General features: G+C 40.2%; 2 protein-coding genes across 23 annotated transcripts in view; both read right to left on the bottom strand.

The window, feature by feature from the left end:
- Window positions 1–1,842: 1,842 nt before the first annotated feature.
- ARPP19 (cAMP regulated phosphoprotein 19) lies at window positions 1,843–14,227 on the bottom strand. The gene is made up of 3 exons (XM_055716812.1): window positions 13,962–14,227; window positions 8,908–9,030; window positions 1,843–5,364 (listed from the first exon to the last, which is right to left on the bottom strand). Exons 1-3 carry the CDS (start codon window positions 14,004–14,006, stop codon window positions 5,194–5,196), a joined length of 339 nt encoding a protein of 112 aa, XP_055572787.1. The 5' UTR covers window positions 14,007–14,227; the 3' UTR covers window positions 1,843–5,193.
- Window positions 14,228–18,408: 4,181 nt separating this feature from the next.
- ATOSA (atos homolog A) overlaps window positions 18,409–25,462 on the bottom strand; it is a 48,308-nt gene continuing 41,254 nt past the window's right edge. For all 22 annotated transcript variants that reach the window (XM_014277000.3, XM_027800129.2, XM_014276998.3 and 19 more), the window contains 2 exons: window positions 25,000–25,199; window positions 18,409–19,655 (listed from right to left, as the gene is read on the bottom strand). In XM_014277000.3, coding sequence (XP_014132475.1) covers window positions 19,502–19,655; window positions 25,000–25,199 — 354 coding nt within the window. In that variant the 3' untranslated portion in view covers window positions 18,409–19,501. The remainder of the gene's footprint in view (window positions 19,656–24,999; window positions 25,200–25,462) is intronic.

Genomic DNA, 25,462 nt, shown 5'->3' on the forward strand with positions numbered 1-25,462 from the left:
CCAGTCGAGAACTCTGAAATGTAATGCAAGAGATAGGTAGGAAGAGAGAAAATCACATACCATGCGCACATTCTCCCAGCAACGCTTGGGATTTATTTCCAGGCTTTTTGGCCTTACGAAAAAAAGACAAACCAAAACCTACATCATGATATTCCCAAGCAGAAAGCTTGCCTCTATCCATCTATGCCTATACTAGGAAGACTCCTCTGGTCTCCAGAATGTCACATACCTACTTCCTTTTCCATGTATTAGCCAGATTTTTTTTCAACTGTATAAAAACCATCACCTGAGAACAGAACTGAAGTTCAGAAGAATTCACAGCTCCCATTCTTGCATTTAAGCATCTGTGTAATTTCATCCATGTAATTCAACACCACACATTTTAAAAATCCAAATGCTGTTTCTCCAGGAAGACTTTTAACAGTTGTTTTCTCTTCAAACCCAGTAAGAAAAACAACCCCACTGTACTAACAGACAGAAGTACAAGCAAGAAATTGAATCCAGTCTCTGTAGAGATTCCCAAAAACAGGAATGTCAATGACAGTTATTTGATTGTTCTGTAATATCGTCAAAGAAATTGACAGATTATCCAACCATATTGCTCTTTTAGTAAGAGCTACAACATTGTTGGCCATTAAGGTAAAAAAAAACTAAACCAAACTGAAATCTGTCATTAAATTTAGACAGTCACAAACAAAAAGTACTTTCATGTTCCCATTTTAAACCAAAGTCAAACATCCAACCAAAACTGGTGGAGGCTTTGTCAATATTTTCCAAAGCAGTAAATAAACAGACTTCTGTGCCTGCTATAAATACACAAGAATATTTACCATGAACATACATCAAGCAGCATCCTTGCTGTAACGAAGACGTACTGCCTGTGAAAGACAGGGACAATTCAGTCATCTGTCCCTAAACGAAAGCTTTTTCAAGCACTTCAGTTGAGCTCAAGGCTGTCTGCCTCTGTGTGAGTACTCCAGAAGCGTTTTCAAGATAAATATTTAATGGGAATAAATGCTTTGAATATCCATGGAACTTTTCAGATTTCAAGTTACTCTTGGATCTATAGATGCCAGAAACTGGAATGAAAAACCCAAAGATGTGAATGTGAAAGAGGGTGGCTCGCTTGTACTAAAGCAGGAATAAATAATCAAATCACACATTCAGCCCAACACCAAGTTTAAAAAAAAAAAAACAAAACCCAATACACAAACCATGGACACAGTCTGTTCTTCCAAAGCTCCCAGCAAGCCCCCCAGACATCAAATAAACAAGTTACTGCAATCTTGCCTCTCTCCTGAATAATGTGGTCATATCCTACAAGCACCGCCACTAAATGCAAGGCTTCTCCAAGCACACATCTGTGGAACCATAACTGTCTCAGGTCTAATTACAAACAGATTTGGGCAATAAGCTCATATGCAAATGGTTTGACTTCACCTGAAAACTGATGCCACTCCCCATACAGAAATTCAGGTAAGTGACTTTAGGTTACTAATGCCAGTGTTAACGCAGCCCCTGCACTGCCTCAGCACGGTTTCTGAACGATGCTACTTACATTGGACAGTTTTCTCTGCATTTTGTTAGAGATGCAGAGCCTAGATAGAGGGCGTTACTATGACCTTGATGACTGAGCTAACTGTGTAAATACACCACACGGATCATGAAGTTGCACAAAGATCAGCCCTACATCACAGGCTGATTATGAAATTAACTGGACTTTTTCCAGCATCTTGATTTCTTGGAAATCAGGCCAACAGTCTATAACAATGCCAACTTCTATATGGCAAGCTAATTCCCAGATATCCCCTTCACTCTGCAAGGGACCAAAACAATCATCTGTTACGGAGTTTTCAAACAATAAGCTTTAATTGCCTTATTAGAAAAATAAGCACTGAAATATATATAAATGCGATTACATTAAAGTAATTCTGTAGTCTAACATACTAAAACCAAAGCCTAGTCATTTTCTTAATGATACAGAGTAGCAAGATTTAGGTTTTAGAAATTTTCCATAGAGAATACCGAAGTATGCAGTATCTTTCAGGAAACCACAGTAAAGACGAGACAAACCTCCACGTTGCAATAAAAACTAAGTAGATCAATTTATTCTGTATACTATACAATGTGTAAGTTTGTAAAGAACAATTGACATTTTTATCACCTTAACATCTTGACTGGGTGTAAATATGTCCAACAAAATGTACTCCTGTGGCCTTTACACAAACACTGTCCTACTACATCAAGAACAATGAGAGGGAAGCCTTTGGTGTTACAGATTTGGGGACATATCTGAAGTTGTAATTAATCCACTTTATCTCAAATAAAAAGTTGGTGCTAACTGCTATTATAAGCCTACATGAGTACTATTCTAATAACTAAACACTGTCTATCTTTAAATGCAAGATATGAAAGGGACTGCCAGTCTACAGTGTGGACAGGTTTTCTTTGAAAAAGGCAATTATCAAATGGTAAAACTCATATAATACATTATGTACATAAGTTTGGATAGCTGAGTTATCTTGCTGGAGTAAGCTGAAAGTAAGCATCGATTTGCAGTCATGTCTGATTTACTGTTAAGTGATTATAGGACTTAAGTTTTATACAGTGTATAGAATCAAAATAGCTGTGCCTGCTGCTGAGGTCTGTCAGATGTGAAGGCTCATAATCAGTCACTGACCTAGTTAGCATTACAGTACTTCAAGTATACACATGGATAATATATTCATAGCTGAATTTGTAGCAATCTTAGAACTGCAAGTCACTGCGTGAACATCAGAAGAGCTTGTATTGTCCAACCAGCAGGACAAGCTGAGTTGTAGCTAAGTGAGTGGAATGTTTTAATTTAAATGGCTTTTTTTTTTTTAGTATCTTCCCAAACATCGCAAAAGCTCACCTTATGTGAGCTACAGAATAGTGGCACCAGGCAATACACAGCAAGTCACCTTAAACCGTTCAAAATTTGTTTCAGACCCAGTCCTATCATTAAGTTTCAATTTCATTTATACATACAAAAATAAAGAGGGATTTTCACATTAGGACAAACATCTATAAAAAGCAGTTTGCTTCAATATATCCAGTTTCCTTGCTACTCTCCCAGCCCAAATTCTTAGAGAAGTAGGTCTGTGTCTTCAACCTGTTCCACAAATATCAAACTCTTTATAATACTAGTGGAGGATAAGCAATAAGGACAGGCTTAACAGAGCCCATTTAATTACCAGAAAAAGACTATACAGACTTGAAAAGCATCAGGTTAGTAATTTTTAAATTCTCCGGAATAACTTCTCCGAACCAAAGACATTACATAGACACTGATCTACTTTGCTCATCTTCCTATCAAAACAGGGCCAAATTAAGACTATTCATTTTCTCTCGATCATTTCCTCATGTTTGCCCTCAGAAGAGGCCATTGCACAAAAGGCAGGCCAAAGTTCTTTTGACTAGCAGTCCTTTATCCTGTAAGACCTTTCTAAACATGTCAACACAAACCACATCCTTCTAAAACCATGCATCTGACAAGACTGTTTTCTCTTATAATATCCACGTTGGTGCTTTGTTTTTAATAGGCTGTTTGAGAATTCCTTTAAACACAAAGGTATTCAATAAACTGACCTTTTTAAAGAGTTTCTTATACTCCCAAAGAACATCAAGGCTGTATTACCTGTATGAAAGTCAATTACTTTATGGATCATACCACACTTTTAATATTCTGATTTCAATGAACACACACTCTTTTAAATTCATCAAGTTACCTGTCTAAAATCAGCTATGTAGTTTGGCTATCTAGTACTTAACAACCTGCATCATAAAGATGAAGTTCATTCCTATTTACTGATATGAAAAGTTACCTATTTCTCAACAGATCATTATATAAATATCACTTCCAGTTCCTTGTTTCCCCAAAGCCAGTGAGGGACTGCTGTATAACAAAGCAAAAAGGAGATAGTTTACTACCACTTCAGGAGTCCAAGAAAAAAAATATTATACCCTTCTGCTTCCAGAAGTCTAAAATAGCCCAAAGACAACTGCATATCAGATCTTAGCAAGCCTAGACTAGGTGTCTGCCACACAGGAAATTCTCCAGAACAGTACATTTAGCCATCTTCCATGTCATTAGACAGAGCATTTCAGCTTTAAAAGCTTAAAGAGCTGCTGAACAGAAAGGGCACCTGCCACCATGACAGGTGCAAATTCTGGATTTGTATTTGAATGCTGGATGTTGTTGCAAAACAAAACATACAACTGCATAAGCATAAGGCTGAGTCAAGTGTAAATGTGTTTCACAAATTTCAGGTATACAGTTTTTACTTTCAGTAGCAAGATTCTGGGCTCTTAGTTTCAGGACAAGACTTTGAAAGATACAGAATCACTTGTGCTTTGATTGGCACATTATCTGCTTTTTAAAATGTAAAACTAACAGACGTTTGCAAAAGGTTGTGCAAAACTATTGTATTTACAAAAATGGCACAAGAGTGAATTCAACAGTCTATGCACATGCACACTTCATTCACATCTTCAACAAAAGTGTGTCCTAAGCTACGGAACTGAAAAGAATACCAGCTTCAACAGGCAGTTGTCAATAAGCACTAGATTCACAAGAGTTACACCAGAATGGGCAAATATTGCCCAAGTAAAAACTCTATTGTTAAAGCTGAAACAGGTTTAAGGCCGTTCAAGTTCAAAAGCAGAAACAAAATTCAATCAGAGCCCTGTCTTTGTTTTTATACATGCTGTACCATCTAGCAACTTGTGGTCTAAACCTCTATTTTAGACAACAAACCCAAACACAGAAGAAAAACCCAACACAACTGGAGGTTATATTAAATACAAATATGCTGTAATTAAGATGAAATAACAAAAGCAGAAACATTAGAAGTTGTAAAACTTGCGATGTCACTTGCTGGAACCAGTCCTACACTAGGAAATGGGCAATATGTACATTTTCAAGTAGATTACATTGCTCCAACCAAACTTGTCCTTTTTAATCAGTGCATTGTTCTCAACTAGTCCAAATACTACACGTTTTACTCTTAACAGTACTCCCTTACAATAGCAGCACATGCTATCGCTACCTGCAAAGCTGTCAGTCTCATGACTTAGTGTAAGAAAGAAAAAGGGGGATGTGAGGGTGAGAAATAACTATTAAGGAGAAATAACAGGAATGAGAATAATCATGCAGTTCAGCTGTTCTCGTCAGCCAGCCAGCTTGCTAGCAACAAGAGATGGTTTCCGCTGTGGAAGATCCTGTGGAGTAGGAATATGGTCACCAGTAACTTCTGTCTTGTCAGGAGCTGCAGTAGGCAGTTGTTTATTCTTCATCTTCGCTTTAGCCATGTTGTAATCACCAGAATCAAAGTATTTTTGCTAGAAGACAAAACACACACATATTTAAAAGTCTGAAATCTTATCAGATGCATACACTGAATTACATGGTTGAATAGATTCTTTACATTTTAAAAAGTTACAAAATCTTCCCAATTTGGCAAGGTAGCTCTGCGTTGGTTAAAAAAAACATAGTATCAAGACTATTAAGCACACATAGCCAAACTCTTTTAACATTAGGTAAATATACAGTTACGGTTCTACATAAATCATTAAACTCACCCCATACATGAACACTATTTTTGACCAAGTTTTCCCAAAAGCTTTTGGTCTCACAAGTGAAACCTTTGCATTTGTAAATTTTGCTGCAGTGAACAAGTTCTGCTACACAGAATAACTAATGCATCAACTAAAGCTGGAGAACAGAGCCTGCTCTATCATACCAGAAGACCAAAGCAGCATAAAACTACATGCTAACAAGAAAACCTATCTGCATACATTAAAACAGCAAAACTATAATCCCTAAAGTTCCCAAACCAATTATTTAGTGAAGTCAAATCTATTGTGCAGTCCTTCTGAAAAGCACTATGGGAAAGAAATTCTTATCCCACACTCCAGGTTTCTTCTGAATATAAAAGCGAGCACATTAAGTTTGAATTTCTAAGTGTTCCTTAATATTTCAGCATATTTTTATTAGCATAACCTTTAACAGTCTTTTTTGTTGTCAGATTTCTCAAAATATTTAGTTATCTATGGATTTTAAAGCCAAATGACTTCTATGATTTGTCTGCATCATGGTAAGATGAGGCATGGCATTTCATCCAAGATCTGCATTGTCCTCAACTGCTCATTGACACATTTTGCAAGAAAAGTTGTGTTTTGTTTACACTTTACCATGAGGTCTATCATTAAGGTACTTGTAACCCATGATTCTGAATAAATTGGCATGTGAGTTCAAAAGAATTGGATTCAGGATAAAGATTTACACTAGCAACTGCTGCTTAGAATCACAGTCACTTCTGAAGAGAACACTCCCTAGTTTGCTTTATATAGGCTTATTCCTCAGCTATTTTATATATGAATATATATATTCAGTATATATTGAACAATAGCCACCATTACCTGCCATGTTTAAGTGCTTCCAGGCAGTGTATTACTACCATACTCTTTATTTTGCATTAATACTAACCAGCTGCAAAATGTTCAGTATCAGCAGTTGTTAGAAGTAATTTGAACAGCTGACTGAACTGGCCTTTACCTAAGGGGAGGGGGAATATGGAGAGGTGGAGGGGTGTTTGTGCAAGGCCTCATGAAAGCAGCTTTAAATGTTCCCAGCCAGAGCCTTAAAGTTACCAATCTGTTCTTCCCATGCAGTCAGTAGTACATTTAAACCACACACTTTATGAATAAACCTTCCCAATTCAACCCTTTTGACCGTGTAATCCCTATGTTTACCACACCACAACGTTCTAGCACCGCACCTACACACTAGATCTCGAGATACAACATAATCTGATTTGGAGAAAGGTGTTCATGTTTTGCTCTTAAGACTGAAGCAACCAAAAGAAACTTTCAAACAGCAACTAGGTAATAAAAAAATTACTCTGTCTTTAGATGTGTTACTGCTGTTAACAGATTTCTGTTCATGTAAGTGCTCAGAATCCCTCTACAGAAGCATGATGTGGCATGGTTCTCATCTACTATTATTCTAGAGAAACAGTGCTAATAATGGTGTGTGCACCTAATGCAGAACATTTCTGGAGAGCAAATATTAAGGGGCAGAGTGTGTCCTAGTTGCCAAACTGAAGAATATCTGGGCTACAGTTGATTATATACATTTCAATGTGTATAATTTGAAAAAAAATGAAATTTCAAATATCTGAGAAAACCTACCACCTTTCACGCATTAGCGTATCAGTCCACTTCTTCCTTTAACTTATTCCTGCATTTTCCTCTGATTTACTCTAGCTTCTCATAGATGGCCTTTATTTGATCATCTCTTTCAAACTGACTATGTCCAGGTGTCTGTGTCAGAAACACTATCTGAAAGCATACTCACTATCCTCACTCTATTTTAAACTTGAGCAATCCAGGCAGGCTGAAGTAAATCCAGCATCTGTATCAAATAAAGATGCTTCTTCATTTAAGACACTAAGCACACTACACAAAAATAATAAAAAAGGAAGAAAGTTATTACCACCACATCAGGAGTAGAGAACTGAAGAAGGCAGATTACAAATTGGAATCCACAACCTTATGCCATCTTTCATCAAAGTAGCAAAATCCCAAACACTTTGTCAACATAGATACCCACTGGTCTACCTCTGCTCAAATTTGAAAACATAGGCTGCAATAATCTTTGCATTAAACAGTCCTGTAATCAAGATGAAGAGATTGTACAGATTGTTATTGGTGGTGAGTTTTTCTCAAATTTGCACTGAGTGCAGTCATCATTCCTTTAGGGCCATGCATCCTCAGGGAGTGGATGCTGGTCCGTTTTCCCAGATTATCACAACACACACCTACCTTCTCCCTCCTGCGTCTACATACACACTGAACCCACTGAAGTCTCATTTAGGCTGCCTCTGACCACCTAACAGCGTAACTCATAAAAGCATTCACCTAATCTACCACCTGCCCGTGCCCAGCAGCCAATAACTATGCTGCACATGCTCCAGCTTACAAGAGAAAGCTTATCCAAAAAAACCTGCCAACAGTAACAATTCCCAGGAGATGTTACCAGATAGCACAGAATTAGATCAGCACTGAACTCCAACAGCTGGTTTGTGAAGGTTGTATACCTGGAGTCATTGCATGCACTCAAAGGGCCTAGACAATAGCAAAAAAAAAAAAAAAAAAAAAAGAAAGAAGAAAAAAAGAAACAAAACAAAACAGTGTGACAGCAGTGAAAGCACCATCAGAAGTAGTGATATATTAGGATTATTCCAAGAATAGAGTTCTAGCATGCCTGAAAGGCATTACATAATCACTTTATGCATAATTAAACTAAAAAAAAAATATTTAAGTAACTAAGAAATTAAAGAGACACTGCTTAAACGTGGAACAATATTAAAAGTCTAACTCACTCTTCACTCTTCTATTTTTGGTTATGAGTATATATTCAGAATTACACCACCATTCTCAAGCCACTGATGTCAGATGTTGCCTAGTGTAACACAGAGGACACCAAGCTTTCATGTGCTAAAAACATGGATAATAAGAGCGGACATACGTTTTGCAGACACAATGAGCAAGGCAAGATCAGTACAAAACAGGGATGAGATTCTGACCCTTAGTATTTACTATGTTTTTTTATGAAGTCTACCACAGCAGCACAAAGCCAGCTTCTAAGTTTAGTCTTTTCTTAAAGGTGCAGTTGAGCCACTGATGCTGTAAACAGCTACTCAGCCAATTCATATTTGGGTTGTGGAAACAAATTTCTCTTCCTTGTACTTTCACAGACAAAAGCGTAAATTTCTTGGTACGCTTACTCAGGCAAAGGCCTGTGGAGCGGAAAAAAAATAAATCACAGATACAGGAATTTGGGAATTTCTTATCCATACCCCGTGGACATAAAGAACTCACCCCTTTTTGAAGCCTCTTTCTCAAGAAGTCTGAGCCTCCTGGCTTCTGGCCCAGATGAGGATATCTTGCTTTCAATTTTGCTTCTTCAACTTTTTCTGGGCTGATCACCTTATCCTCCATTTCCTGAAAGACAATGAGCATCATTATATATTTCATTTACAGTACTGAATGACTCATGCAGAATACTTTTGCAGATAATTCACTAACAGGCCAATTGCTGCTACCAAGTGAACATACCAATTATTTGATAAGACATTTTCATACATTCTCTCTTGAATACTGACAGCAACTGTAGGAGTTCAGCCTCCCATCTTAGATACCCTTCCTGGAGATATGTCTGCATCTAATCAGTGCATTTCTGTTTCACATAAAAGTAGTGGATACCAAAATCAAAGTAATAAATAAATAAAAAAATATATCCCTCAAACAAAAAACATTTTTTGGTCAAAGCAAGGGCTCCACTAAGAACAAACAACTGTTGAAAGCTGGGCAAACGCCACAGGACTTCTTCAACTGTCCCTGTTTGATCGCGAAGTGGTACAGACAGACTAGCACTTGCTGCACAGACTGCCACAATCTAGACTGTATGACCGCTCTAACTGCAACGTGTTGATATTCATCGTGGAACAGTGTTAAAGCAGCTTAGTCTCAAAAACATGCCTGCTATCATATTAATAGTAACAATACAGTATTTCTCTATACATGTCTATAATTATCTTAAAAGGAGGATGAAGACTGAGAGTGCAGTTGTGTAAAATAAAATGCCTATTTTGTGAGTATACTGTAAAACATGGATGCTCAAAGTAATCATTTGAACATACTATTTTGGCAAAACCTGCAATTTATTCATCCAGTCTTTCAACACTAACCTCTACTTTATGCTCATCTATTCCAGGCCATGCAGCAATTTGATGCATGAAGTACAATTTCTTCTATTAGCTCATTTCTAAAATATCTTCCATTTGAAATTCTTGTTTTGCCACTTCCCAGTATCTGGCCTATTTTTTTTTTCCTTTGCATGTAAACCATTGCTAGTTCAGGGAAACTGTATACTGATTTGCACTGACTGCTGTAGTGTTGAATTGTTACCATAACCTGAAGACAGCAAGACGTTTAGGCAGGAAATAAGAACGGCCATTGAAATCAAGAGGGCCTCAAGTTCACCTGTGACTAAGGTTTCATATCCACCTAGAGCTGCTTAGGCAGCCCCTTCACACTCTTTTCCATTCGTGTCATCATCCTTGCATTGCATCAGTCAGAATGACTGCATGTACTCCACAGGAATGAGTTACAGAAATTAATTCAACAGAAAAACAACAAATCCTTGACCACCCCGCCACCCCACCCCCCTCGTCCCGCCCTGTTTCATTTGGATCAGTTTCCACAGTCTGGATCACCAAGCAGCTGCACAAAAGGGTATGTTAGCCCTGCAGCTCCCAGGGAGGACAGAGGAACACAAGCAGCTGGGAGCTACTTAAGCCAGAACTGCCAAAGTGCTAAAGTAGAGCCACTACACTAACCCTAGTGCTTTCCTCTATCTCATAAAAACTCAAAGTTCTATAATATTCAACATCTTTCTGGTAGGAGCCTCAGAAACAATGGTTATAAAAACAGATTTAGAATATAACCGTCTAACCAATAGGCCAAGACATTTCAAAGACAGTTTTTGCACAATACAGCAGGAATCCGAATTACCAGTTCTACCAAGGAAAGATAGAAATTCTCCTAACAGTTTCAGAGAAACTTCCATGAATACAGAAACCAATATTTTTTATTAGATGACAACACAACAAAATACAAATACATATAAAGGGCAAAGTTTCCCTGACACTAGTGAACATAGAACTATATATACTATTTCTCACTGTATGATATCATACTAGACAAGACCACAGTTTTCACGTTATAAAAATAAATCCTCAACTGCTGTTCTTCCTATTGTGCTTTACCATCATGCTGGCACTGTCTGAATTTTCTCAAAAGCAATCCTTTCAGCTAAACATTTTCAACATCTAATGCTGAATCACTGGGTACTCACTGTTGAGCCAACAGACAAAGAACTTATGGCGGCATGTTTTGCCAAAACTCACCAAAAGGAAATACTTTTTAAGAACAGAGGGCCAACAATAAATAGCTTATATAAATATGTATTCACAGTGCATCAAAGGAGACATTTATGCAAACTCACAGGGCTGACAAATGATCACACAGCAGGCTACCAAAACATGAAACACTGTGTTATGCATCAATGCAGCTGAAAAGGATACAGGCTATGGTCACTAACTCATGATGACCAAAGAACAACTAAGACTCAAAAAACTACCTAAGATGAATTAAAGAATTTCAACACAAAGACCTCGAGTGTCAAACAAAACCAGCTGATGGCAGGTTCAAAAAATAATTAAGACAACAGTTCCTCATCTGAAATACAGTTAAGCTGCAGAACTCCTTGTCACAGAGGGGTGCCAAGAATTTAGACTGGATTCGAAAGCAACTCGAGATATCCATTCGCAGCTCAGAAGGCTTTTAAACCACAGATTGCTGAGACCTGGGATAGTTTTCTGGGGAGGATGACTGCGTGCATGTCCTAACCTTATATTTCTCTGGGGACTAGATGGTACTGAGCACTCTTGGAGGTGTGCTGTTGAGCCACAGAGGCTTTAACCCAAGCCAGCAAGGCTATTCATACATTTACAACAGTCTCCCTTGAGTTACAGAAGCAACAACCAAGAATAAAAAATTCTTGGGAGGGGGGCGGAAATAAAGACATACCACGCTCTTCTTCCTAGTGACAACCACACGAAAGTTATAATTTTAGCTCTCTACAGGAATTTGACACAGCTAATGAAGTCTGCTTACTTCATTAAAAGGATCTACCAGGAAGGGCAGTAATTACCTAACTCATCTAAGGATAGCTTTTGCTTTTCATCTTTACAGAGGTACTAGCAGTGTAAAGTTCCCTATCTGTTGGACAACTGAACCAAATGCCTAGAAAAACAGCCATCAGCCTTTTAAAACTCTGGTATGAAGAGCTCATCCTCTTCAGCAAGACATTAGACAAAACATAAAGCAGAAAATGGGAAAAGCATGACAACAGCACAGCTCAACAGTGAACTGATGTGGCAAGAGCCAGTCCAGAAACAAAACACACCACCTCTAACAGCTTCCTGAAAAATACAGGAGGCTTTTAAGCCCAAACCAGTCAGTCAACCAAGCATATGTTCTCCAATGTGAAGTTTCTTTGTTGCTGAATTTGCCCCTGCCACTATCCCGAGTTCGCACACTGAGAACAGGAAACGTCGGCCTTTGGCAAATTTTCAATTCATATCACTCTCTTGTGTAACACCTTCCTCACTTACCACGTGCACAAACTTCTCACAGCATGTCAGAGTTTAGAAAAGAGGCCTGATCACAAAAACACTGCCTCAAAGTTTATTTAGGGGCTTCATCTTTTTGAGGCACACAGATGAGTACTGCAGCACGGGTTGTTTATATAAGTATTTCAGAGCTAAGCATTACCTGAGGCAATGTTCAATTTTGCCTACCCAGACACTGAGTTTTAGCGGAGGTTAATATTGCAATGCCGTAACAGCACTGGTATCACAGTATTCTGACACGACATAAACTCACAGAAATCAAAGTTTTATTATATTGACGTTATTAATTTGCCTTTAACACCTCATCGTATTAAAACTAAACTAGCAGATCAGTAAGGGACTCCCATCCCTCAAATAAAAGGTGATTTTTCAGAACTGTGTATAAGCATTGGATTTCAAGGCTACCGTCTGAAACTTGGCAAAGGCAGCCCCAGTCACCTGACTTAATCAGAACACACTAGAAGGCATTACAATAAACTTGCTACCACATGTTTTACCATGCTCTTATTACAGAGCTATTCTAGGAGTGCTGCACAGGCCAGGGACTTATTTTTATAGGCTTTGAACAGGAACAGTATCCTTCCAGTAATCTACCTAATATGAACGTTAAGTTGAGCTGCAGAACACGCACATTTAAGGGTAGATTACAGACCTACCACAGAAGCTGGTTCTGATTACTGCACCTATTGAGAAGGTATCATTCCATATTAACCCCCTAAGCTCTACTCGTACGCCTAACTCACATTACAAATTGTAAATTATTAAACAAAAACTTGACAGCCGAGGTAGATTAAGGCTTTTCTTTTAGCATCTTTCAAAGCGGTACTTGTGTTTCATAACTTCTCCCTAGCAGAAATAACTGTGGAGATCGCACCGAGTCCACACAGCAATGACAAAACTGAAACCCACACGGTTTCTTAAAGTCACATTCCACAGGGGGAAACTGCTAACAGCACAGTCATCTGTGTAGCCAAAACCCACTTAAAACTATAACGTTATTAGCTACCGAGATGACATAACAGTGTCATCACAGGATAACCCTGCCAGTTATTCTTTCTAAAACCCTTACCTAGCACAGGTCACAGCCATTGTTTTCAGATTATCTGTCGCCCTAAATCGCTTACATTAAAAGCTGAAAAATTCCTAAAAGCGAAACAAACGCTTAGCCAACCGGATTCTCGCTGGCCTCCACCGCTGTGACCAGGAGCCGAACCTGTTCGGCCCTGGCAGGCGGAGCGGGGCCCAGGCCCGGCTGGGGAGCGAGGGAGCGCCATTAGCCCGCCCCGGGCAGCGCACGCCGACCATCTGCCGGAGAACAGCGCACGGCGGTGCCGCTCCTCCGCCTCCAGCCCCAGGCCGCGGCGGGCGGCAGGGCCCGCGCCCGCCCCGCCGCTCCCCGCAGGCCCCGCGCCCCGGCCTGCCGAAGAGCCCGCCGGCTCGGCTCCCCGCTGCCCGCCGCGGTGCGGAAGGGCCGCGGCTCCTCCCCCGCCGCGGCATGGAGAGTGGCCAGGCCCAGGAACCGCTGCCTTAAGGGCCGCGGCGGCCCGCCAGGCTCCCCCGGCGGAGAGAGGGAGAGGCCCGGCCGCGGCTCCCCCGCTCCGCCTCAGCGCGCAGATGGAGGCGGGAGAAGCCCCGCGGGCCTCCTCCCGCTGCTCGGCGGGGCCGCCGGCCACCCACCTTCTGCTCCTCGGCCGAGGCGGGCTCGGGACTCTCGGCAGACATGGCGCCGCGGCAGCACGACGGCGGGGAGAGGGCAGCCGAGGGAGGCGCGACCGCCGCTCCTCCGCGCAGCGCAGCGCTGCCACCACCTCCCGCACAAGATGGCGGCCGCTCGCACGACGGCGCGCCGGCGGGACCAGACTTCCTCCGCGCTCAGCCTGCCCGCGGCGCAGCCGCGCTCCCAGCGCCGCCCCCGCCCCCTGGCGTCACGGCCGCCGCTGGGCGCTGCGGGGCGGCGGGTCTCGGCTCCGGGGCCCTCCTGGCGACCCGGGCCCGGCGGGCCCCGGCGGAGGGCGGCCGCCTGCGCTCGAAGCACAAAGGCTGACGCTGGCAGAGGCCCGCCCGCCGCACCGGGGCACGGCCGCGCCCCAGCGGGCAGCCCGGGTGCGGCTACCACAGGCCGGGCCCGCACCGCCGGCCGCACCCAGGCCCCGCCGCGGCCTGCGCGGCCCGCCCGGCCCCGGGGTGAGGGGGAACGGCCTTTGCTGCGTAGCGGCCGCTGGCTCGTGTGGCTGCTCCCACGGGTGACACGGGGAGCCGAACCCTCGGGGCTTTGCTTGGGATCTGCTTGGAATCCCAGATGCCAGCTGACAGGACGGGAGGGCTCAGTCCGTTGGAAGTTCTTAATGGCCTGGTATCGAGTTATGGGAAGTATTTGCTTCCCTCATCTACTTTTCACTGCATGGTTCTTGGCAGTACGATCACCTCTGTCGGGCTCCCTGGGGGCTTCAAGAACACGCAGGAGGGGTTTCAACAGCGCGCCAGTAGCAAACCTTCAGGGGTCCCAAATACAGGGCTTGTGAGAACACCAGGGCATAGCTTTTACTTACTAGTCCGTTCAATGGATGTACATTTCCACTTATTCAGCACAAAATGCCTTCTCCTAGCACCTTACACCGCTCTCCTGTGGTCCTGAGCTCCAGCCCTCCCACGCAGTGTGTATAACCGGCTCGCTGGTGGCGGTGAGCCGCCTTGGGCACGGCTCAGCAAGGGCGGCAAGGACAAGCCTGGGGTGGTAAAGGTCCAGAACGCAGGCCGAGACAGGTCAGGAAAGCCTCTCAATCAAAACAAGCTGTAAAATCAAGGATTTTGCCACAGCCAAATTTTACGCGTTGCTTACAACCAGCAGTTGTAAGCATTTTTTTGAGCAACTGAGTGATTTGTCCAGAGACCAGCATGGTGTAGTAGCAGGGAACACAAGGAACGCACGTATCCCTTGTTCAGAAGGGGACAGAGCAGGGCAGATTGCACAGGAAAGTCATAGAAAGCACTAATAAGTACTTTCTTCCTAATGATAGAAAAAGCAATGATAAGAGTGGGTGTGCCACATTTGCCTCTAGCAAAATCAGGGAGAAATAGTCCAAAGGTGTGAAAAAGAGCAACGCATAGGAGATCATAAAAAGGATGAACTTCATAGATTTTGAAAGGAAGCAGGACAACAAAGCAGTGACAGCAGACAAGAATGCAAACTTCAGGAATTTCTTCCGAATCTCTTAGGAAATAAGATGTGAGGGAAAACACAGTTTTGACAATTCAGCAGTTCCTTAATGACATTATTTCTTTAAGGGAATAAATGTAAATGATACAATACAAAGGAAGGATGGGAAGTAAATTAAGAACCTCAGGAAAAGCACAAGGTCTTCAATGGCCTCAAATACAAGAAAGCAGCATACAGAAACTAGGTCAGTGTTTTTAAGGATGCGCATCTAAAGCAGATCATGAAGACAAAGGGGCAAGGAATCATTACTGGAAATTACTGAACAAACCTTGTAAAGACCAAAGGATTTAATCGTTCTTTTGTTCAATCTGGCATGACCAAGATAGCTAGTCTAACAGAGCATAACCTCAAGCTGGAATAAGGAAGGATAGGTTTATAGGATACTCGATTCAGGGTTTCTTTGCTCATCTGGTAAGTATTTCCAATTATCCTTGAGCATTTAGAGAACTGACTGAAGCAATCTCCAGGTAATTTAGTGGTCATCTATACAGAAGCCTGTAGAAAACCAGTGGGTTTGCAGGAGACTGATAGTTTGGCCATTTTTCTGAATTTAAATAGGAGTATGGGGAGGACAGAATACAAGCTATATAATTAAACTGTCTAATCAATAATTACCTGAGAAATCATCTAAAATAAGCACTCAAAGGAAACTGAGTAGCTAGACATAAATTCACAATTAAGAATAAGGGTTTCACACAATCTTGTTTCCTTTAACCAAAAAGTGGAGAAGTGGGTGAAGGTGGCTGCAGTTCCAGACACCTTCTGGCATTAATAAGGCTTCGGACACCCCCCCATGCAAATCAGGGAAACTTAAATAGATGAAACTTTAATGTGGTAGATTCAAGTTTTGTTGGAAATGGATATCAAACAGCAATGCTGTGTTTAGTAGTATTTCACAAAGTGCTTCCCAGGGCCAATCCTGCTCACCATTTTCACTGGTGACCCAGATAATGTAGTTTATAAATAAATAAATAAACTTTATTAATAATAGCAGACTGCCTTGAGTAAGAGAAGCTACACAAGCACTAGAAAATAATTGCAATTCAGATTCAAGCAGAAGATCAGACGCAAAATCTTGGGTAGTGAGAGAATGAAGTTCAATAATGACACACGCAGGAAAGCTACCATACTGGGAACAAGCAGGTAGGGCACCTGTGTTATAGTGGGTAACAAGACAAATGCAAGTCAACATCTCCAGATACTGAAACCCCAAGCATTATAATGGGATGTATGAAGAGGACTTTCATCCATCAGTTATCAACCAGTCTAACTGGCAGAGGGGGGCCCTGCTTGGGATGCTGTGTCCAGCTTGAGGCAATTGAAGACAGATTCAGACCAAAAGAAGAAAGCAAAGAGACAGAATGATTAGCGGTGCAGAAAATAAAAAGTCTGAGGCAAGGCTGACCGAACAGCCTGGGGTTGTCTTAGATATAGAAAACAAGACTGAGAAGGGGAATAACAAGAACTAAATTGGGTTTTTTTTGCATATAGTGAAGAGGCCAGGTAGTACTTGACTTCAGCTGCAGCAAGATTTAATTGGGCATTATAAATAGCTTTCTCATTATAAGTATAGTTTAACACTGAGAGAGATAATACTTTGAGCGTCCATCACTGGAGGCCCTCATAAACCACTCAAACATTTCTCAAAAACAATTCTGTACGGTTGAGCCTATTGAGGAGTAAAGAGAAGAACCAAATGACCTCTCAAAAATTAGTCTCATTTCTCAACCTACTTGTAGAAGGTCATGTAGAAATCAGTTCATACTTTATGAACATTCAGCATTTCTCCACGTGTATCCCTAATGGAAAGTGTTTTATCTCAGATCAAGCTGTCAATGGACAAAGACAGTTAAATCAAAGTTGTGCATGGATAAGCTAAGGTCACTTTCATTCTGAATCCATACAGGGACTAAGTGCAGTTCAACTATTTAAGTCAATACAGATTTATTTCCTAGACATGATGTGTAATGACCACATATTCAAAATCCACACTTCTTTGCTGTTCAAAACAAATTAATATATTACTCTGAAGGGAGAAAAGAATGGCTTGAAGAAGTCATTTAAAGTTACCAAGATACAAACTTACAAACATTGCATATTATCAGTGCAGAATAAAAGGTTAATCTACTACAGGTGAATTGTGACTGTTCACTAGAAGTGTGTCCTTTTCTCATCCTTTTTTTCACCCAGTACACAAGCAAATGTGCACCATGACACAAATAAGTACTTTGAGGATACATGCTGTTTGCTTAGGACTCAATAGTAGCCACAAAGAAACTAGGACACAGTCTCATTACACTAGTCTAGATCCTAGTTCTGTACACAGTAAAACTGCAGTTGCATTTGACTTCTGTTACAAAAAAGAAACCTTTTCTTGGTTTTACAGGGCACACAAATGACTAGAAAATGCAAACAATCTCTTCCTGTACAGTTTTTCCAAAGTCTCTATAAAATAAATGCTAGCTATAACCTTTGAAAACCTAGTGTAACAGAGTGGAAAATACTGCTGAAGTGGGGAACAGACTCAGTAATATCTGAGCTTTGCCCTTTTGTAGCAACAGTTATTTGAATATACAAGATAGCTGATACGTATCATCTGGAAAGTCTGGTCTCCCTTACTTTCCCTGGCAGACCTCCTAGAGATTTCATGATACACTGACTTCTCGTATATTCAGCACTGCCCTTATCTAAGATGCACGTTCATTCTTTCTGAACAGCCTTCATCAGATAAGCACGTTATACCCCCAAATATGAAGGTCACCTTTCATATTACTGACACTCTGAAAACCTACAGGGATGTAAAGAAAAAAAAAAACCATATAAGCCAAGGTAAAACAATTGAGAAACTCTGAAATCTTTGGCAGATACAGTAATGCTTCATTTTCATTATTAAATATATACCTCAAATATAATCAAATGCTTCTAACTTTATTTCTCTCAGATACACAGTTTAACACTTAGCATAAACTGTTTAGCTGACTGTTTTGCTTGAGGAATACACATAAGTATTGGAAAATATTTGCCCATGTAGCATTTTCTAGCAAAACTTCCAATGGCCACCTAGTGGCCTAAATGGAATTGACCTATTAAAAATATTTAAGATTACATGAAGATCCTCCTTATCTAAAAAACAAAACAAAAAGTACAAGTTTCATAGAATTTGCATATATTTAAGATATAAATACTAATTTGCTTGCACAGTACATCCTTTAACACAATCTGAGAAATTAAAATGGGGGGGGTGTGAATTTTATGTGAGGAAAAAATAGTAACAGAAAGCAAAATCAAAAGTGGCCCTTAAGGAAAGAAAGAAACTGAGGCAGCAAAATATGAATCGAACCAATGATCTCAATGCATGAATAAGTAAATAAATAATCTGCATTACTGTCACAAGTGTTACTAAATCTGTGAGAAAAAATGGTAAAGGGTACCACTGAAGAGAAAAAAAAAAAGAAAGCTAAATGCTTGCATAGTATGAAATGTTATGGAAATTCACCTGTTGACCCCATTTTCAATAACTTAAATGAGTATCAGTTAAAACATCACACAGATTAAAGACATCTTTATATATTTCAGATTTCAATATTAATGCCAAAAATACATAGTATGATTTTACATAGGATTTATGCTACATTAGAACACTAAAGACAAACATCACTTGAGTATTAAATGAAACATTAAATATTAAATAACTGAAAAATAAAATAAAAAGTGTAAACACTAAACTAACTTGGGAATTTGCTATTGCAACACATCCAATGAAGTGGTTTTAAACAGTACAAAAAGATTACATTTAAGTATGTTTCCAGTCTACTTGGAATACACAAAGCTCATTCCAGAAACCTTTTAAAAACTGGTCCAGGATTACATAAGAACCTTCTCTCTCTCGAGCGCTATTTTCATTCCTTTACAGACTTAACTTTATACTGTCATCTCTACCAGTCTTTGCTCACAAGGAGTAATCAACAGTAAAATGAATACTTTAGTTTGCCATTGTTTGCTAGCATCTTGGTGAAAACTGAGGATTTGTTGGAGATTCAGTGTAAGATTTGAGTTCATATGCAGCGCCGCTATCAACTTCCATGGATTTCCGAGAGAATAGGAGCCTTACATCTCTGTGGAGGTAGATCTTTCCAGATTTAGAACTCTGGAACCTGAAAAGATATGAATATCTGTATTATCTAAACTAAAGATTACTCTTCAATTATTATTGAATAAAATGTGTACCTTTTCTTTCAGAGATTAAGGCCAAAAACATTTGAACATACAAAATTATTCAGTTAAAATGGAAGAACGAACAACCTAGCCTTTCCAATCTACTTTGTTTCCTTTGGAATGTAATGGGTTTGTTCCTAATCACCAATGTCGTGGCACAGCTTTGGAAGCGGCTTGGAATATTCGAAGTTCACACTGCAGTTCTGTACATCGAAGATTCAAGTTCTTGGCAATCTAGAATGGCAAAAAGTGCTCTTCAGTGAGCACTCCCAAAAATGCCCACCCAAGGGTGGCCTAAGCACAGGCAAAAGGGAAGGTTCAAATATCAACAAAGGCATATATACATATCAAATGTGTTTCGGTGCTAGCTGTCATACAGACAGATTGCATTGCTCCCTTCATGAATGTATCAGTAAGAAGTTTGCTACTGCTTTATACCACACGCCAAATTTTAAGTCCAACTTGAAAAGCAGTAGGTATAGGGATCTCTGCAAGGAGATCAAAAAAAGTTTTTTGCACAGAATATAGGGCCATTTCAAAGCGACTGTAGTTCACTGGCTCAGTCGCCAAAGCAAACAGCAGCCAATTCCCAGGCCGATTTATCTTTTATGCTGCGGCTAAACAGCCTAATTCAGGTCCTCCAAACCTGCCAGGAATGTGCCAGTTCCACTTTGCCTGACATTTAACAACTATATATAGAGAGACAAGATCTGCATTTGAGATAACTGTGTTCTATAGTCTTCATCTGGCAGAACTCCTTTAATTTCCTTCCCTCAACCAGGAAAGACAGGAGAGTCTAAGGAGCATTTCTTACGGCAACTGAACTTAATGTCACTATCACTGAGCCACGGTAAGGGACAAAAGCTATTCCTACTCTAACAGAAACAGAAAAGCTATTGCTGTTGTAATTACAAAACGATACCATTGCAAATGCTGAGACAGCAGGGCACGCTGTATTATCACATGCATTACAATTTGCACAGATTTTTAATGAGCATTTACTCACTGACCCCACTGAAGCAAAAGCAGTATCTCTAGAATAAACCTAGCCATAATCAGACAAATTCTGAGAGGCAGGAGAAAGACAACTACAGAAGATCCATCAAGGTTTCATCATCTAGGGCAGGCAGGTTGTAGAAATGGATTCTGTGCCACTGCTTCGTTCAGATGAGCGATGCAGAATAGCCTGTAGTCATCCTCACTGCCAGACAAAGGAAAATTCTGCTCCTAGATACAGCTGTCAAGGGCATTAAATGTGGCGGGGTCCAGCAGAACGCTCCTATACTGGCTCCTACAGAGCTCCCATCCGTCAGTATTTATTTGCTCAGTGCTATCAGTGCAAAAGCCCTTTCCCTGGTAGGCAAAGGGGAAAAGATTCTATCTTATGACTGGAGGATAGCACAAGAAAGAAGAATGAAAGAGGCGAGGAACGACCTGAACACCACAAACGGTTAATTTGGCATGTAGCTCGTAAGACATTTTAAAAAGAAAAATTTCATGGAAGGATCTTCTGCAGCAAAAGTATGATTTATATTAATTCATATAGAACAGACAGATCTAGGTATCAAAGCACCATCATAAAGTAGAGCTCAATTCCCATTTTACACACAGATCTATCAGAAAATAATTAACAAGGTCTGTTTTTAAACTTCTCAAGCTCACTATTTTCTTGTAGTGAGAATCCTGCAAGACTCCCTTTGCCCAGTAAATAACTCTTCCCTCTAACGTGACATTTCTGAGCATGACATTTCACACTGGTTGAAGGAGGGCAAGCGGGAGACAGCAACAGAGCTGAAGAGACTCTTCTTACCTCTGCTTCCATGACCCAATTTTTTCCTTTGAGAAATGTTTATTTTTACTAACTGGGATTTAGAAATGTTGCTTTTCACACATGCAAATACATTGGAATAATCAAGAGACAACCATTACATACACCCTGGCAGGGTGATGTGGAGTGGCCAGCATGGGACCAGCTCCAGATCTGTGGCAGCTCCAGTAGTTTTGTGTAAAGGAATCAAGAAAAACACAGAGGTCTCTAACAGATGGTGTCCTAGGAACAGTAACAACAGACAAATACAGGAAGGCTTAAACAAACAAATATCAGATGAGCTAGAAAGCCTGGTAAAGAAAGTGACAAACATTACTGAAAAAATTACAAATACAAGCACAAAACGTACAGATTTTATAGGCCATAAAAATTGACAAAGAGAGTAAGCCACAGGAACAGGATACAGCAGGATGATCACAAAAACATATGTAGCAAGGTATGTTTTGCAAGTGGAAAAGACTATACAACACAATCTATAAAATCTGCAAGTAAAATCACTAGGGCAAGGATACAAATTTCTAGATCAGGAAAAATGCTGAGAGATCAGAAAGATCAAGAAATAACTAGTAAATCAGTAATAGCAGGCGTCTCCAGGTTCCACCAATAAGTGTATCATATGCCACATTTTTTAAAAAGTTTCTCAATACCTTGAGGAATCACTACTTTTAACAACCAGTTTCAAGTTTACTCTCCACCTAGCCTTCAGTAACAACCCGTTTTGCTGTTAAGCAACAATTACGCTCCCTGCAATTAAAAGAGGCATTATGTCAGTAACTAAAGCTGTTGACCAAGCATTAAAAACTTGAAAAATGCTGAGCTGTGGGCAGGTTAACTGGTTAATTGCCTTTTACAGGTAGGGGTGCCAGAATTTGACCTAGAAACCAACGGAGGGTCGTCACCTTCTGAACTCTGGGAATAAACGAGGCATGAGCAGAGCTGGACTCACAGCTCTTATGCTCATGAAGATTTAATCACAACACAAAAACCATTGCTTCACATGCAACAAAAAAGTTAAGTCATTTCTGGAAGATGCTTGGGGGATAAACTGCAGGTGCAACTCTTGATCTTCCTATATGTGAATAACTTTTGCTGCCCACCACAACTACATTTGACATCACGATACTGTACCTGTGGGTACCAATGTGGTTTCGATGGCATATCGATCAGCATCTCAAACATACAAAACTGTACACAGTAGGTCTGACACTTTTAAAGAGTAGTGTAGAAAATCTGGCTGCCAATGTCAAGTTCCAGGCCTATGCAAGCATTTTTGCCGAATTACCACTTGAAAAGAAGCTTTCATAACGTGAGTGCTGACAACTGTGATTAAGGCCTTGTAAGCAGATGCGACCACAATGCAGCTTACTGGTGGTGATTTCATTTGTTTTTTGGAGCAAAATTTCAACATGTAGGCTTAAGATGCTTGTTTTCAACAACTATTGCAACTAAAAGTGAACAGTTGTTCTAAGCCAACTAGAGTAACAAAAAAATTAATCTTCCCGATTTAAATATTTTCAGTTTATTTATAAGTTTTCAGTAAAACAGGTTTGAGGAAGCATTGCTGCTTTTAACAATGAAGATTTGAAACCAACTCACATATGAATTAATATACTACTAAAACTTTCTAAGCTCTCCTAATTAAAATCCATCTTTAGTAAAGAAGGCTATTACTAAACCGACAATTGAGTCTTTTGTAAAATCTGAAGTACTCTGTATAACGAACCACAAGACAGATCAACATAAGCTATGGTAATGTTTCAAGGAGTTTTGCCATTCTTCCATTATGAGAAAAGGACCCACTGTTTGGGTTCACCTTGAAGAAAAAACCTTCTGACACACTCTGCAGGTATTCTCTTTCCAAATTTCTAATTACACATTATAAATCCATGAGTTGATCCCTACCAGAGGTTTGAAAGCTGAGCTAAACGAAATTGTACAGGTATTTCAAAGCATCAGAACTGCTACATTCCTGCCTCTCAGCAGGTGTCAGAAACTGGAAGCTCATAAAAGACGACTTCTAGCTATGAAAGACAACAGAGAAGAAAGCAAGTTTGCCTTCAAATAGAAGTAATTATGGGGTCTGTCTACAAAAAAGTTTGCAAACTACATTAAAGCAGAAACTGAAAGAGGACACAAGTCTACTGCTCGTCATGCCTGTACACCAGACCCAGTTGGCCAGATTTCTGCCCACCTCTGCAGCTGATGCCTGTGTCCCCAGTTCCTCTTTCAGGTAGATGAACATTACAAATGTACAGAACCTTTTATTTGGGCTACACACTCTTGCAGAATGTACCCCGCAAGAAAAAATTTAGGAAGTGGTTAAGTTAGACATGGCACGTTAGTGTGGCCTGAACGGATGAATTTCAATCCAGGCTAAAATTTGCAATGAAAACATAGTTTAACAGCCTCATTGTGATGATATTTTCACACTCCAGTAAACCATCACACATTTTTTATGACTGTCAACTTTCATTTAACAGTAAAGCTGGAATCACTGCTTTAGACAAAGTTGTGTTTCAAAAGTCTGCTGGGTAGAAATCAATGCTGCTAAACAGGGAAAATAATATGTACCAGAAGTAATTCTACAAGTTAAAAAGTGTAAGAGATTTGATTTTGTTCTGCTTGCTCGCTTCAGAATGTCAGCCACTGTTGGGTTTGCCAGTTTGGGTTTGCTGCAATGAAAGCACTGGGTCGGCACGTACGTGGGTTTGTTTACTACAACAATGCAGGCAAAGGTCTGCAAACTGCAGGAGGACAGAGTACATATATCATTCCTCCTTTGCTTCAAACTGCTGTCTCCAGAACATCCCCAGAGCAGCAGCACAGTATCTGGTTTCAGGCAGTGCTTCGTAAATCATTTAAGGAAGATTGTGTGAATATTTTATGAAGTGAAAGGCATTATCAGCGGTATTGCATCATGAAACAGGCATTTACATTTTTACCACTAAACACTGTATTTTTAGGAGGAATGCTTTTCATGTCGCAAGCTATTCTGGTGAAGAGGCATGTGTGTAGGACACTGGACACCTTCTCTACAGTGATCCTTAGTTTTGGCTTTCGCCCATGCAACATCCACACTCGCTATTTCCTCTAACCTCAAGAAGTACGTTGATCCAACCAGAACTAAATCTCTCTTGCTAAGAAAAGAATTAAGCTTTACAAGGCTACACAAAATACTTCAATGCCAAGAAAAAGCTTTAATATTTTAACTTGGTTTCTCCCAAGCAGAATCCAAATTATTTATTAGCTCTTCTTCCTCTACTGTCTATCTTAAAGACCAAGTTAAAAGCATTCTTTTTTTAATAAAAAGTCTGTATACAGAAAGGCTGGCTGGGAAAGAAATCTTGAGATAAATTTGGGCATGTGCTTGACTTCTGTGGTTTTGGTTGGTTGGTTTTGGATTGTTTTTATCTGTTTTGTTGTGCTGGGTTCTTTTTTGAATCCAAGGAGCTTACCTCAGATGTATGAGGTAGCGTAGTAGCCTTTCTTCAGTCTGTTGACTATTTTCTTTATTGACAGTTCTCTTGATTTCTCGTCTCACAGGAACAGAAAAAGTTCTTTGCCGTAGGAATGTTTGATGATTAGCTGGCATTTCTCGCAAGTCATAGATCACCACAAACATCTTCACCACAGTTTTGTTAGGGTTAAATAAGGTCTGAAAAGACAGTTCAATACAATACTCTTTAGAAATGAAAAATTAAAAAAAAAACAAACCACAAAACACCAAACAAATAAAAAACCAAACCCCACCTGCCAAAACAGTCACTGTCCTCCACTTTGTTCCAGTGCCATACAGAAACATTTATGTAAAAAGATTGTGCAGTTTTTCTGGTTTTCAACATTTCAGCTACTAGAAATTCCCATATTTAAATATAATACTAAACACAGCCTAATCTTAATGAAACACTATAGTATATA

This window comes from Falco cherrug, chromosome 7 (genome assembly GCF_023634085.1).
Source record: "Falco cherrug isolate bFalChe1 chromosome 7, bFalChe1.pri, whole genome shotgun sequence".
NCBI lineage: Eukaryota > Metazoa > Chordata > Aves > Falconiformes > Falconidae > Falco > Falco cherrug.

What these genes read in the sequence shown, in the direction of transcription:
- ARPP19 (XM_055716812.1), bottom strand. Translation starts at nt 14,006, where the DNA reads ATGTCTGCCGAGAGTCCCGAGCCCGCCTCGGCCGAGGAGCAGAAG. An exon ending in CCTCGGCCGAGGAGCAGAAG is followed by an intron (nt 9,031 to 13,961) that starts GTGGGTGGCCGG and finishes ATTGTCTTTCAG; the next exon opens with GAAATGGAGGATAAGGTGAT. An exon ending in GAAAGAGGCTTCAAAAAGGG is followed by an intron (nt 5,365 to 8,907) that starts GTGAGTTCTTTA and finishes TTTGTCTTCTAG; the next exon opens with CAAAAATACTTTGATTCTGG.